This window comes from Hippocampus guttulatus, chromosome 1 (assembly GCF_054856545.1).
Source record: "Hippocampus guttulatus isolate MCC_2025c chromosome 1, RoL_Hgut_1.0, whole genome shotgun sequence".
NCBI classification, from domain to species: Eukaryota; Metazoa; Chordata; class Actinopteri; order Syngnathiformes; family Syngnathidae; genus Hippocampus; species Hippocampus guttulatus.
Genome location: NC_141261.1, coordinates 33,914,618 through 33,928,128, shown reverse-complemented (window position 1 = coordinate 33,928,128; position 13,511 = coordinate 33,914,618). Strand labels below are relative to the sequence as shown.

The 13,511-nt window shown below is 42.6% G+C and overlaps 1 protein-coding gene across 3 annotated transcripts in view; it reads left to right on the top strand.

The window, feature by feature from the left end:
- Positions 1–10,808, top strand: part of LOC147211486 (ADP-ribosylation factor-like protein 8A) — a 34,780-nt gene extending 23,972 nt beyond the window's left edge. Inside the window, exons 5-7 of one of the 3 annotated variants that reach the window (XM_086127515.1) lie at positions 6,411–6,478; positions 9,480–9,550; positions 9,755–10,808. In XM_086127515.1, the coding sequence (XP_085983641.1) occupies positions 6,411–6,478; positions 9,480–9,550; positions 9,755–9,807 (192 nt within the window). In that variant the 3' untranslated portion in view covers positions 9,808–10,808. Of the gene's footprint in view, positions 1–2,544; positions 3,269–5,976; positions 6,143–6,410; positions 6,479–9,479; positions 9,551–9,754 lie in introns of those variants that run through there. The other 2 variants (XM_086127533.1, XM_086127524.1) reach the window with 2 other exon arrangements.
- The last annotated feature ends 2,703 nt before the right edge of the window (positions 10,809–13,511 follow it).

The window sequence follows — 13,511 nt, the reverse complement described above, 5'->3', positions numbered from 1 at the left end:
TGAGGTCGATTAAGAGGTGCTGGAGAGGAGCGTCAAATCTCAGAATCAGGAGGTGCAGTGTGGTTTTCTTTCTGGCCGTTGAATAGGAGATCAGCTCGACACTCACTAGGCGCACCCAAGCCATTGAGGGTGTCTGCTTTTTGCAGATTTGGGACTGTTGACTTCTTTAAGACCTGATCTTTGACTCTCACTGGAACGGTTCACAAGAGAGTGTGAAGCGGTTGGGATGAAAACGCCTCCAAATCTACATTCCTGGCATCACCTGTGGTCATGCGCTGTGGGCTGTGACTGAAAGAATAAGAACTTGGATAAAAGTTACCCAAATGAGTTTCTTCCATAAGGTGTCCGAGCTCTCCCTTAGAGATAAGGTGAGAAGCTTGGTCATCCTGCTGGGGCTCAGAGTTCAGCCGCTGCTCCTCTGCATTGAGAGGAGCCAGATGAGGTGGCTCACGCATCTTATTCAGATCCCTCCTGGACGCCTCCCTGGTGAGGTGTTCCGTGTGTTTACCACTGGGAGAAGGCCTTGAGGACAACCGAGGACATGCTGAAGAAACTTTGTCTCCCGGCTGGCCAAAGAACGCCTCGGGATCCCCCCTTACAAGCTGGACTAGGCAAAGTGAAGTCTCAGCTTCACTGCTTAACCTTGGCCTTCTGACTCAGCTCCCACCACTTTCATGTACAACCCCTTCTAACAACAACACGTACACAGGAATAATTGCTACAATTGTGTTCTTTTAGATGTTTTATGTTGTGTTCTGTGGTATTATTTTATGTTAAATGTTCTGGAAAGCGCTTTGTTACAACTGAAGTGGTTGTGAACGCGCTACATAAAGATCTATTGTATTGTATACTTTAACTCCTCCACTGGGGGCAGGATCTCATCCCCGACCTGGACCATTTTCCGACTGAGGATCATGATCTTACATTTGGAGGTGTTGATTTTAATCCCAACCACTTCACACTGCAAACCACTCCAGTGAGAATTGAAGATCACGGTTTGAAGAGGCTAACAGTATGAGATCTGCAAAAAGCAGAGATATTAAACTCGGACCACCAAACCGGAAATCCTCAACGCCTCTGCCGTGCATATGAATTCTGTCCATAAAGGTTATGACAGTGGATAGCTTTGGGGGATTCCAATTCTCACTGGAAACCAATCCGACCTACTGCTGGCCAAACTCCGACACAGATCGTACAGGGATCAAACAGTCCGTACTCGGGCATTCGATACACCAGTTTCTTGGATCACCCCTCCCCCCTTCACTCACTCAATGACACACACACACACACACACACACACACACACACACACACACACACACACACACACACACACACACACACACACACACAAGATCACCCGGGGTACCTGGTCAAACGCCTTCTCAAAGTCTACAAAACATATGTAGACTGATTAGTTGAATTCCCAAGTACACTCCAGAACCCTATTCAGGGTGTAGAGCTGTTCCAAGACTGGGACAAAAAAAAGCACAGAGCTCCTCCTAAATCTGAGATTCAACCTCCTACCGACTGTCCTCTCAAGCACCTGCCACGACCTTTTGGCCAGAGCCCCAATCAGCTGCATCAACAATGGAGGTGCGTAACATGGTCCACCCGCCTCACCGGGACATGGACGAAGTTCTGCTGGAGGTGGGAGTTGAAACTCTTTCTGACTGGATTCTCCCTGTGGTTACAAGCAAACCCTCACTATACGTTAAGTCGGACTGGCATCTTCACCAACTTTCAGAGCCAACACACCACCAGGTGGCAATCAGTTGACAGCTCCACCCCTCTCTTCACCTGATTAAACAAAATAGGAAGCCAAAAATCCAATGACCCGACCACAAAGTCATTCATTGAACTGTGGCCTTGGGTGTCTTGGTGGCAAATGCAAAAATGGACACCCTTATGTTTGAACATTGTGTTCATTATGAACGATCTGTGATGAGCACATAAGTCCAGGAACAAAACGGCACTCACTTTTTGATCGCGGGTGCCATTCCTCCGAATCACGCCCTTCCAGGTCTCACTGTCATTGCCAATGTGAGCATTGAAGTTCCCCATCAGAACAATGGAGTCGCCGGGAGGCGCGCTCTTCAGCGCACCATCCAAGGACTCCAAAAAGTGTGAGTACGAGCTGTTGTTTGGTGCATAGGCACATAGGCACAAATAGACCTGACCTGTCCCCGCACCCAAAGTCGGAGAGAGGCTACCCTCCACTGGAGTGGACTGCAATCTTCAGGCACCTAAGCTGGGAGGCCAAAAGTATTCCCAGATCTGCTCTGTGCCTCTCGCCGTGGCCAACTCCAGCATCGAAGAGATTGTAAACCCTCTCGAAAGGATTTTACCAGAGACCAAGCTGTGTGTGGCGGTGAGTCAGACTATGTCATATCGACATCTCTCTGCCTCACACACCAGCTCGGGCAGCGAGGTGACATTCCATGTTTCTTGAGCTATCTTCGATAGCCGGGGATTGTAAAGCCCAAGTCCCCTTTGGCTGCTGCGCAGCTCACATAGCACCTGACCCCAGTGGACCTCCCACAGGTGGTGACTCCGTCTGAAGGGGTACCCATGTTCTTCTTTCGGGCCGAGCCGGCTGGGACCCATATGTGCAGAACCAGCCACCAGACGCTCGCCAACAAAACACCTTAAGGCCTGCCTCGAGAGAGGTGCCCCAGTGATCAATGTCTGGGGAAGGGAAAACAATGTCTAAAACTTGGACTCATCATAAGAGGTCTTTTGAGCCCTGCTTTGTCTGGTCTCACATTTCGGACCTGTTTGCCATGGTTGACCCTGCCAAGTGCATAAAGCCCCAGACAACTTAGCTCCGAGTATCATTGGGACACAGAAACCCCTCCACACCGTAAGGTGACGACTCAGCGCTGCTGTGAATAGGAAATAGCAGTGCCTTTTAACAATTTTAGTCCCCCTTGAATTTTTTTAACCTTTTGCCACATTTCAGGCTTCAAAAATATTAAACCTTTTTTTTTTCAAGCATATCAAAAGCAGGGCTTGTGAAATTATTCACCCATTTTTCAGTGCAACCAACTGACTCCAGAGGTTCCCTGATCATTTTTCAATGATCCAATGCCAGGGTTCCCATGGGTCCTTAAAGTTCATGAAAATCCATAAAAACGATTTTTTAAATGATTTTCTTCTTTTTAAAAACTTTTTAAAAGAAGAAAATCCAAGAAAAAGAATTATGTTCTTAATTGTCTTTAATTTATAGGGAAAGCTTCTAAAATCAATAAAATTCCTTAAAAATTAACCTGGGGTGTTCATTTCATGTGTGTATGTCATTTTCCCCACCCTTCCAATTAGTAGTTTTGTCAGAAAATGCGCCTGGTGCTCTTCCTCTCAAACCCCGCTGTTGGGCTACATACCTTCCTGGTTCCCGCACTGCTTTTCCCGCCATCTCCGCTCAGTTCCGATGATGATCACGTTATCACTTCGGGCCAATTTGACATACAGTATGTCAAATAAAGGATTAGCTCGGGTGTCGGCAACACGCGGCTCCAGAGCCGCATGCGGCTCTTTAGCGGCATCTAGTTGCTCCCTGGAGCTTTATAAAAAATGTTTGAAAATGGAAAAAGATTTTGATTGTAGGCTAATATAGCTCAAATAGATATAGATACAGTGGGGCAAATAAGTATTTAGTCAACCACCAATTGTGCAAGTTCTCCTACTTGAAAAGATTAGAGAGGCCTGTAATTGTCAACATGGGTAAACCTCAACCATGAGAGACAGAATGTGGGGAAAAAAACTCTGAAAATTACATTGTTTGATTTTTAAAGAATTTATTTGCAAACATGGTGGAAAATAAGTATTTGGTCAACACCAAAAGTTCATCTCAATACTTTATGTACCCTTTGTTGGCAATAACGGAGACCAACCGTTTTCTGTAACTCTTCACAAGCTTTTCACACACTGTTGCTGGTATTTTGGCCCATTCCTCCATGCAGATCTCCTCTAGAGCAGTGATGTTCTGGGGCTGTCGTTGGGCAACACGGACTTTCAACTCCCTCCACAGATTTTCTACGGGGTTGAGATCTGGAGGCTGGCTAAGCCACTCCAGGACCTTGAAATGCTTCTTACGAACCACTCCTTTGTTGCCCTGGCTGTGTGTTTGGGATCATTGTCATGCTGAATGACCCAGCCACGTCTCATCTTCAATGCCCTTGCTGATGAAAGGAGATTTTCACTCCAAATCTCTCGATACATGGCCTCATTCATTCTTTCCTTTACACAGATCAGTCGTCCTGGTCCCTTTGCAGAAAAACAGCCCCAAAGCATGATGTTTCAACCCCCATGCTTAACAGTGGGTGTGGTGTTCTTCGGATGCAATTCAGTATTCTTTCTCCTCCAAACACGAGAACCTGTGTTTCTCCCAAAAAGTTCTATTTTGGTTTCATCTGACCATAACATATTCTCCCAGTCCTCTTCTGGAGCATCCAAATGCTCTGTAGCGAACCGCAGACGGGTCTGGACGTGTACTGGCTTCAGCAGGGGGACACGTCTGACGGTGCAGGATTTGAGTCCCTGGTGGCGCGTTGTGTTTCTGATTGTAGCCTTTGTTACTGTGGTCCCAGGTCTCTGTAGGTCATTCACTCGGTCCCCCCGTGTGGTTCTAGGATTTTTGCTCACCGTTCTTGTGATCATTTTGACGCCACGGGGTGAGATCTTGCATCGAGCCCCAGATCAAGGGAGATTATCAGTGGTCTTGTGTGTCTTCCATTTTCTAATAATTGCTCCTACAGTTGATTTATTTACACCAAGCGTTTTACCTCTTGCAGATTCAGTCTTCCCAGCCTGGTGCAGGTCTACAATTTTGTCTCTGGGGTCCTTCGACAGCTCTTTGGTCTTGGCCATAGTGGAGTTTGGAATGTGACTGACTGAGGTTTTAGACAGGTGTCTTTTATACCAATAATGAGTTAAAACAGACGCCATTAATACAGGCAATGAGTTAGACCTCATTAGAAGAAGTTAGACCTCTTTGACAGCCAGAAATCTTGCTTCTTTGTTCGCTGACCAAATACTTATTTTCCACCATGTTTGCAAATAAATTCTTTAAAAATCAAATGTAATTTTCTGAGTTTTTTTCCCACATTCTGTCTCTCATGGTTGAGCCTTACCCATGTTGACAATTACAGGCCTTTCTAATCTTTTAAAGTATAACTTGCACAATTGGTGGTTGACTAAATACTTATTTGCCCCACTGTACATGTTGCAGCTCCGAAAAAGGAGAGCTGTGGTGTTGTTTTTTTAAAACGTACACTTTATTTATGCTTTTAACAGTCTCAACAAACACAGACACGTCTGCGTCCAACTCCGTGCCTTCTCTCTTCTCGTTCGACTCGAGAGGCGTTTAAAGACAGCCTCAGAAAAACGGAAATTAATGATCACTTCATTGACACGAAGAAAAGCGAAAACAATGCACCAAAACAAAAAATCAAGCGAGGAAATCACAAAATAAATTCTATGGGGACGTTTGTGAACACACAATCAAGGAATGAATAACAAAAGAAATCAGACAGTCCAGTCTCCTACATACATACAGCATGTGTTTCCTTCATTGTAAGTTTTATAGAAGGCTTTTATTTTTTTGCGGCTCCAGACATTTGCTTTTTGTTTTTTTTGTCCTATATGGCTCTTTCAACATTTTTTGTTGCCGACCCCTGGGTTAGCTGATTGCCCCTAAAAATAAAGATGTGACCTTCCTTTGGCAGCAATGATTTTAACACCAGCTGAGTGATGTGGCTTTCTGTTCATTAAATCCACAGTGAATCCCCTGCTGAATAGAGAAAAGGTCCTTAAAAATGGCTAAATTAGCCCTCAAAAGTCCTTAAAAGGCCCATAAATAAAAAACGAGTGTAAGAGTGGGAACCCTGTAAATGACCCAAATGCCTGATAATGATAAAATCCATCTATGTGTAATCTCATCTCAGTCTACATGCACTTGTTCTGTGATGGTCTCAGAGGTCTGTTAAAAGAATATTGGGGAGCAAACAGGATCATGAGGACCAAGAAACACACCAGGCAATTCCGGGAGAATGTTGTGGAGAAATTTAAGATAAGATAACCTTTTTTTGTCCCACACACTGGGGAAATTTAAAGCAATATTAGGATGTAAACAGATGTCACAAGCTTTCAACAAGGGTGGGGGGGGGGGGGGGGGTTGCTGGGGGCTAAGTCCCTCAAGGTAATTTAATTGCCTGATGTTACTTACTACAAGAATACACCATGTTAGAGAGGGTTTTGGCCTGAAGGAATATATCACTTGCTGTACCGAGGTATCATAATACTTTCAATATCTATTTTGGTGATCTGTATCCTTTTTTTGCAAGCATGTTTTTGTCAGTCAAGAAGACTGTAAAGTTATTGACAGCTGTGACATAGTGTCATGTCTTCAGGTTCTGGTTCTGGGCAACAAGCGGGACCTGCCAGGATCTCTGGATGAGAAGGAGCTCATCGAGAGGATGTAAGATCACAAGGAGCAATGTTCCCTCTAATATTCCATTCGTCTGAAAATTCACACAAACCTCCTGAGCATTCTAAGAAAGATCAGACTTGCACACGGTGGTCAAAACAGTTATCACACCTTCCAAAACCTGAGATCACAAGTTACACGCTGTAGGTATGTTTCCAAAAAATTCAAACCACCAAATATCAAATAGAGGATAGAGATTTCTTTCACAAATAAAATGAGCCTCTTTGTAAGAATTAGTTGAGGATTGAGGATTTTATGCCACAATTTATTTTGTGAAATGGCCCAAACTCACTTGTTCTGAAATCAAAATAGAATGTTTTAATAATCATAGGTTTTAATAAATTATGGCTTCCCCATTTGCTGTCTTATCATACAAAATAAATGAAGTGAAGAATGCCGAGTGACACTTTACATCAACATTATGTGAGTGTAAAAACAGTTGAAAACAATATTAAAAGTTGGATCATACTAATTTCTGCAACAGCGTTGAGATGCATAATATTCCTTTATTTGAAGGACTTTACCTAACCCAGTAAGTACGAGAACTTTCTCAAATCACGCTAGATTGGAGTGCCCAACCAGTTGATCGCGGTCGACCAGTAGACCGCGAACGGATCCCAACTCGACTGCAAATGTATGACAGCCAGACCTCGGTTTTCGAACGTCTCTGTTCTCGACCAAATCGGTTTTCGACCAAAAATTTCGAGTTTTTTATGCCTCGGATTACGACCGAAAATCAGTTCTCGACCAAACTGAGCGCACTTGAATGTGCCACTTGACTCCTCTCGCCTTCATTACACGAGGAAATGACGCTTCCTCACATAGCGTTCCTTTGTGAGCATACGTGTTCAACAAAGATTTTTTTTTTAAAAAAGAACGTGGTTTCAGTTTTCGAAAAAAATCGGTTTTCGAACAGCCTTCTGGAACGGATTATGGTCGAAAACCGAGGTATGACTGTATTAGGTTTTGTGTTAAATAATAAAGATATATTTTTTAAGGTCACCTTTTACTTACCGTATTGGCCCGAATAAAAGACGATGGTTTTTGCTTTGAAATAAGACTAAAAAAGTGGGGGTCGTCTTATATTCGGGGTCTAGATGTTATACCCATTCATGACGCTAGATGGCGCCAGATATCATTGAAGCGAATGCTGAACTTGACTTCCCAGGCCAAAGTGAACTCCTCCCACGAAGAATAAAAATAAAAATAGCGGTAGCACAAAGAAGAAAAATAAAAAATAGCGGTAAGAAGGAAATGAGAAGAAAATAATAGAAGAGATAATAGAAAATGGAGAAACGTAGTGACAATCTAGAGAGAAGTGGGTCGAAGATCGGCAGCTGAGGAGAAGTTATGATGTAATTTACATTTCAAAAACCAGAAGCCATTCATTTACGAATGTGATTGCACTTTAGATTTGAATGAGGCAAAATAACATGCTCTTTCTCTCAAATATATTGTTATAATCATTTGTTTCAGATGTACTGTAATTATTTTCTGTATGAAAATTAATTTGGTGTTCAAAAAGTCTTTTTTCAAACTTGAGTCTTGAAAAAGAGGGGGTCGTCTTATAATCAGGGCCGTCTTATATTCGGGCCAATACGGTACATTGTAGCATGCCCTGCATCACAGGAAGTTGTTAGCGATCAGAGTCATTAAGATACAACGATTTTATTTTTAAATTCTCATTCAAATCTTGTTTGTTTGCTCTGCAATGCACTGATGGCATAGGCAAAGATGTGATAATTCTGCACTTTACGCGCTCCAAAAATGCGGCTTGCCTCTGTGTGACAGATTTCCCACGAAGGGCAATGATTTTCTTTTTACAAACTCAGATAGCCCACCTGCCTCGTGTCTGGTTTATTTTTCTTTTTCGTTGATGCTAGTATCCGTGACGGCGATTGCTCATCATGGCACGCGTGTGTGCGAGCGTCTGTATGCACACGTGTGTGTATGGGTGCACATGCGTGAACTGGTCAAACTGGACGTTTGCTGCTTGAAAAGTAGAACCTGGGTCAAAAAAGGTTGGGCACCCCTGCTCTAGATGATGCTAAGCAATATTCAAAGTCTTTAGTGGTAAGTATTTGGAGGCTAATTCAAGATGAATTCATTGTAACAGATGTGTCAAAAATGATCAATACTACAGGTGCTCTGAATATGGTTGCCTTTGGCATCCAAATACACCTGAGCCATCAAAGTGTGTACGCAAGAACTTGTGAATTCTACAACACGTTGGCTTTAGATGTACAATCATGGTACTGTGCTTCAGTTGTGAAGAGGTTTTCTCACTTCAGCATTGGTGCACTTTTCTCTGGTCGGTTAAGAGGGTATTGGTGAGGTGACGAGTGGACAACGCCAACACCGGAAAACGCACATCTCCAAAAAAATCTGCCAACTATTTTTGCTCGTTTTCAACCTGTTTGAGCAATCAGACCAATGTGTGTTGTTTTTTTTTTTAATTATCCGGAACAATATGGACATAACGAGTATCGCGTATATCTATGCTTGTCAATTGGGTAATAAAGAACCCACGACAGTAGCCATAATTAACAGAGACCAAGCCCTCCACAGGCATAACGCTTTAAGGTACATCAAATATGGCACAGAGGACCCAAGACATGGTAAAATGAAGGTCAGTGGGTGTCTTTGCTGGAACACATGGTCCATGTGTGACAGTGATTGCACCGCATGGTGCACCTGTCAGTCTGAAATGCTCCCACAGTGTCCCGATTTTATTTATGTATTTATTATTTTGGGGGGTACATAATTTTCTTCCCGCTCCGTCAACCGCATGTGCCAAATAAAATATGAGGCGAATATGAAAATGCAAAATGCCAATACAGCAAGTTTAAAAAAAATTTTTTTCACTGTACACATTTGCTGTGTGCTGCAGAGCCTGCAAGCAGTGAACCATTGCCCTCATGCGCAACAAAATCTGAACGCCAGTCCCAACCCTCAAAGACGTAACTTCCTAATTGTGGTTTGTGTTCTCCAGGAACCTGTCGGCCATTCAAGACAGAGAAATCTGCTGCTACTCCATCTCCTGCAAGGAGAAGGACAACATCGGTAACACGCGCAAATGTCTCATTGCTCACGCCACCCAAATGCACATCACATTGACCCGCATTATATTACATTGCCACGGTGCCATACACCTCGTCTGCAGTATGACACTTGGCCGGCTGCGTAGAAAACCAAGCACCTGACTATGTTGCAGCATTTGACGATTTCCTGTCCCCCCACCATGGACTTACATTTTTCTGTGTCCAGACATCACTCTCCAGTGGCTGATTCAGCATTCCAGGACCAAGAGGAGTTCCTGAGAGTAGACAACCCCAAACATATCCACCCCACCCAACCAGCCTGGCCACATCCATTTAACCAAACCCCTCCCCCCATCATTCTTCCATCTTCATGTTTTTTTTTCCCATGTTGCATAAACTACACGACCCATGAAGCACCTGCCTCTTAGGGAAACCAGACAGAAAGCAGAAAACGTTATATATGACCCCAGCTCCCTGCTGATTGTCTAACGAATCTCAATTAAAGTTTTTCACAACAAAGCAAAGAAGAAGAGTTTTAAACTTGGTCAGGTCACCTCATTATCATGCCAGCCATTTTGACTCATCCTTCTGAAACCACACAAGCAAAATGAAAGTCCTCGACATCACGTTTCCTTCGTCTTCTGGTCTTCTTCATTTGTTGACCTCTCTCATGTCCTCTTTCTGTTTGCCATTTCCTTACATTCAGAAATGTTTTATTGCACTCTTGATTTTTTTGTTTTGTTTTTTGGAAGAAAGAAATAATGACAATGTTGAAAATCTTTTTTTGTTAACAGCTTATTGAGTTGTGTATTTTTATTGTTGTGTTTTTCACTTTTTGGCTGCCCGAGTCATGTGATAAAGGTCATGTTATTTATATCAATAATAGAACAGTTTATCAATCATTTGAATCGGACCCATTGATCTGTTTTGGTAGATGTCGGCCATTTTAAACGTGATCCGTACGTTTCTTTTCCAACACAAAGTGAGCAATGTAAAAGTTGGGTTCATGTTGACTCAATGAATTATGAAGAAATATGATGTGATGTTGTGCTCAGAAGACGTGATGTCAATTTTGTCAAAACAAAAAAAAAAAGGAAAGGAGGAAATGACTTGTACCATTACTAAAAACAAAGGTTTTTCAACTTCTAAGGAATGCACCTAGACGTCACCTCATGAGCACAACGTCAATCTTGTCTTGAGATTTTTATTTAGGTGAAAATGCCTTTTATGACGTCACAAAACTGAAATGAGAAATTAAAAAAGTACGACCTGAAAACTTGTATTTGCTTCACTCAATGCTGTTTATTTTGACACAATATTTTTTGTATTTTATTGGACATGTGTCCCTTAAAGGCAATGCAAGTTGAGGCTACTATGGTGGCTGGGAAATGCAAAACAAAATAACCAAATTGATAAAACGTGTTTACATTGCATCAAATAGGTATATTAAAAATATACTGTATATACAGTATATATATCAAACACAAAACAATTTTTAAAAAGCCAAAACATTCTAATTTTATCCATCCATCCGTTAATTTTCTGCCGCTGCTTGATTGGTTTGAGGAGGCAGGAGCTTTAGCAGGGAAGCCCACACTTACCTCTCCCCAGCTACTTCTTCCAGCTCTTCCCAAAGGTTCCCAAGGCGTGCCCAGGGCAGCTGTGAGGCATAGTCGCTCCAGCGTCTCCTGGTTCGTCCCCGGGGCCTCCTGCCGGTGAGACAAACCTAACCAGGGAGGCGTCCAAGAGGCATCCTAATCAGATGCCCGAGTCACCTCATCTGGCTCCTCTCAACGTTGAGTCGCTCCTGGATAACGTTTCTCATCTTTCTCTAAGGGAGCCCGGACACCCTGCGGAAGAAACTCATTTCACCTGCTTGTAACCGGGATCTTATTGTTTGGGTTGCGATCCATAGATCTTGACCATAGGTATGGTAGGAACATAGATCGACTGCCTTTCGATTCAGCTCCGTCACCTCGTCAGACCTGCAGAGGCTGCACCGATTTGCCTGTCAATCTCCCACTCCATCCTCTCGTCACTTGTGAACGAGACCCCAAGATACTTGAACTCCTCCACTTGGTGTTGGATCTTATCCCCACAAGAGAGCAGTCCACCTTTTTCAACTGAAGACCATGGTCTAAGATTTGCAGGTGGTAATTTTCATCCCAACTGCCTCACACTTGGCTGCGAACCGCTCCAGTGAGAGCTTGATGAAGACAACAGAACTACTACATCTGCGAAAAGATCACCAAACTGGACCCCCTCAACGCTGTGACTGTGCTGAGAAACTCGGTTCAAAAAGCTTATGAACAGAATCTATGACAAAGGGCAGCCTTGGCTCAGTCCAACCCTCACTGAAAAACAAATCGTGACTTCTCCCGAACAAACTGACATTGGTCGAACAGGGACTGAACAGCCGTGAGAAGAACACTACAGGGTCAAAGGCCATCTCCACAAGTCCATGTAGACTGGGGCAAACTCCCATGCACCCTTGACTGTACTGAGGGCAAAGGTCTTTTCATCCAAGACCTACAAAAAAGTCTCTTCGACCAATATGATAAATCTAACAGAAAATCTGCCAATTTTCTTGCACATTTGGACCCATTTTATAGAGGTCACATGTTTTTAAAACTCCTGCAGATTTTATCTGGTTCTCTTGAAACTGTGAATGTTTCATTTGAAGATGTTAAGACAACCAGGAAAAGAAAAGCTTTTTATTTTACGGAACTCTGTTGCCAGGGCGACATCCCATTTGTCAAGAATAATGATGAATTTTGAAGGTCTTAAAACGCATGATAACATGTCAAACTTGACATCCACATCATGCTTTGCTAAATAATCACTAATAGTATATTGTGTAACTATTACAAAAATGGCTGAGTAACGCACCTGAGAAATGTTTAATGAACCAACCATTGTTTGTTTCAGCAAGATCTACAAAAAGTTGGATGCATTTGTAACAGCCCAACACCTATAAAAAAGTCTTGGAGCCATATTCTCAACCTAACAGGAAATCCACCATTTAGAATTTTCTTTCAAATTTGACCTCAATTTTAGGCTTTTATAGAGGTCACATTTTATAGAAATCCTTTTAGAGATTTTATCAGGTTGTCTTGAAACGATGGGTGGTTCACCCAACGCTGTTGCTGAGTGACACACTGTCTTGAGCCTGATTTTGAATGAGCCTGATTTTGCTGGTCTTAACATTTGTTATAACGTATGAAACTTGGCATACACACCATGCTTTGCAAAGTAATCACCATTTTATTGGTTTTATTGGTGCTGTCCCTCCGCCCCCCACAGCCCCGCCCTCCCACAAAACATAAAAAAGAAAAAACCCTCATTGAAAGTTTCACCAAGATTACCAAAAGTTGCCTGACTCTAAATTTAAAACGAAGTTAGCCATTTTTAATTTCCTTTCAATTTTTCCCTCATTTTTCGCATATTATAGATATTTTATCAAAATACTGTAGCTTTCAATTTGATGTGCTTCAAAAAAAAAAGGGAAAAAAATCAAATTCCATTGTGCCAGTATTCCAACGTTGCCAGGGCAGTGAGCGCCCTTTTTCGCTGCTCTACTTATTTTTTTGTCTTCACCAAAATAAATCAGATTTTTTTGTGGATCTACTGTATACTTGTACGAAATTTTACACACTTTTGGGCCTGGTGAAAGCTTTGATACTCTATACTTGTCATAAATGATGAAAAGTGCCGGACATGACTTGTGGGAACTCTGGGAACCAGAGTGGTGATGGTGCGGACACCAGCCCAGCAATTACTTCTCAAGTCAAGTCTAATAGCAGGTACTGCTATTGACAATAAACAAATCTCACATGATCCTACAACACCGACACAGACAATGCAGCAAGACCACACAGAAACAATGTGAAAACCACGATATATTGAGGAATGTTAATTTGAGTAAATTGAGCTGCATGTTAGATTCTGTTACTTTTTTTGAAATAGGAAATATTTAGTTGCTT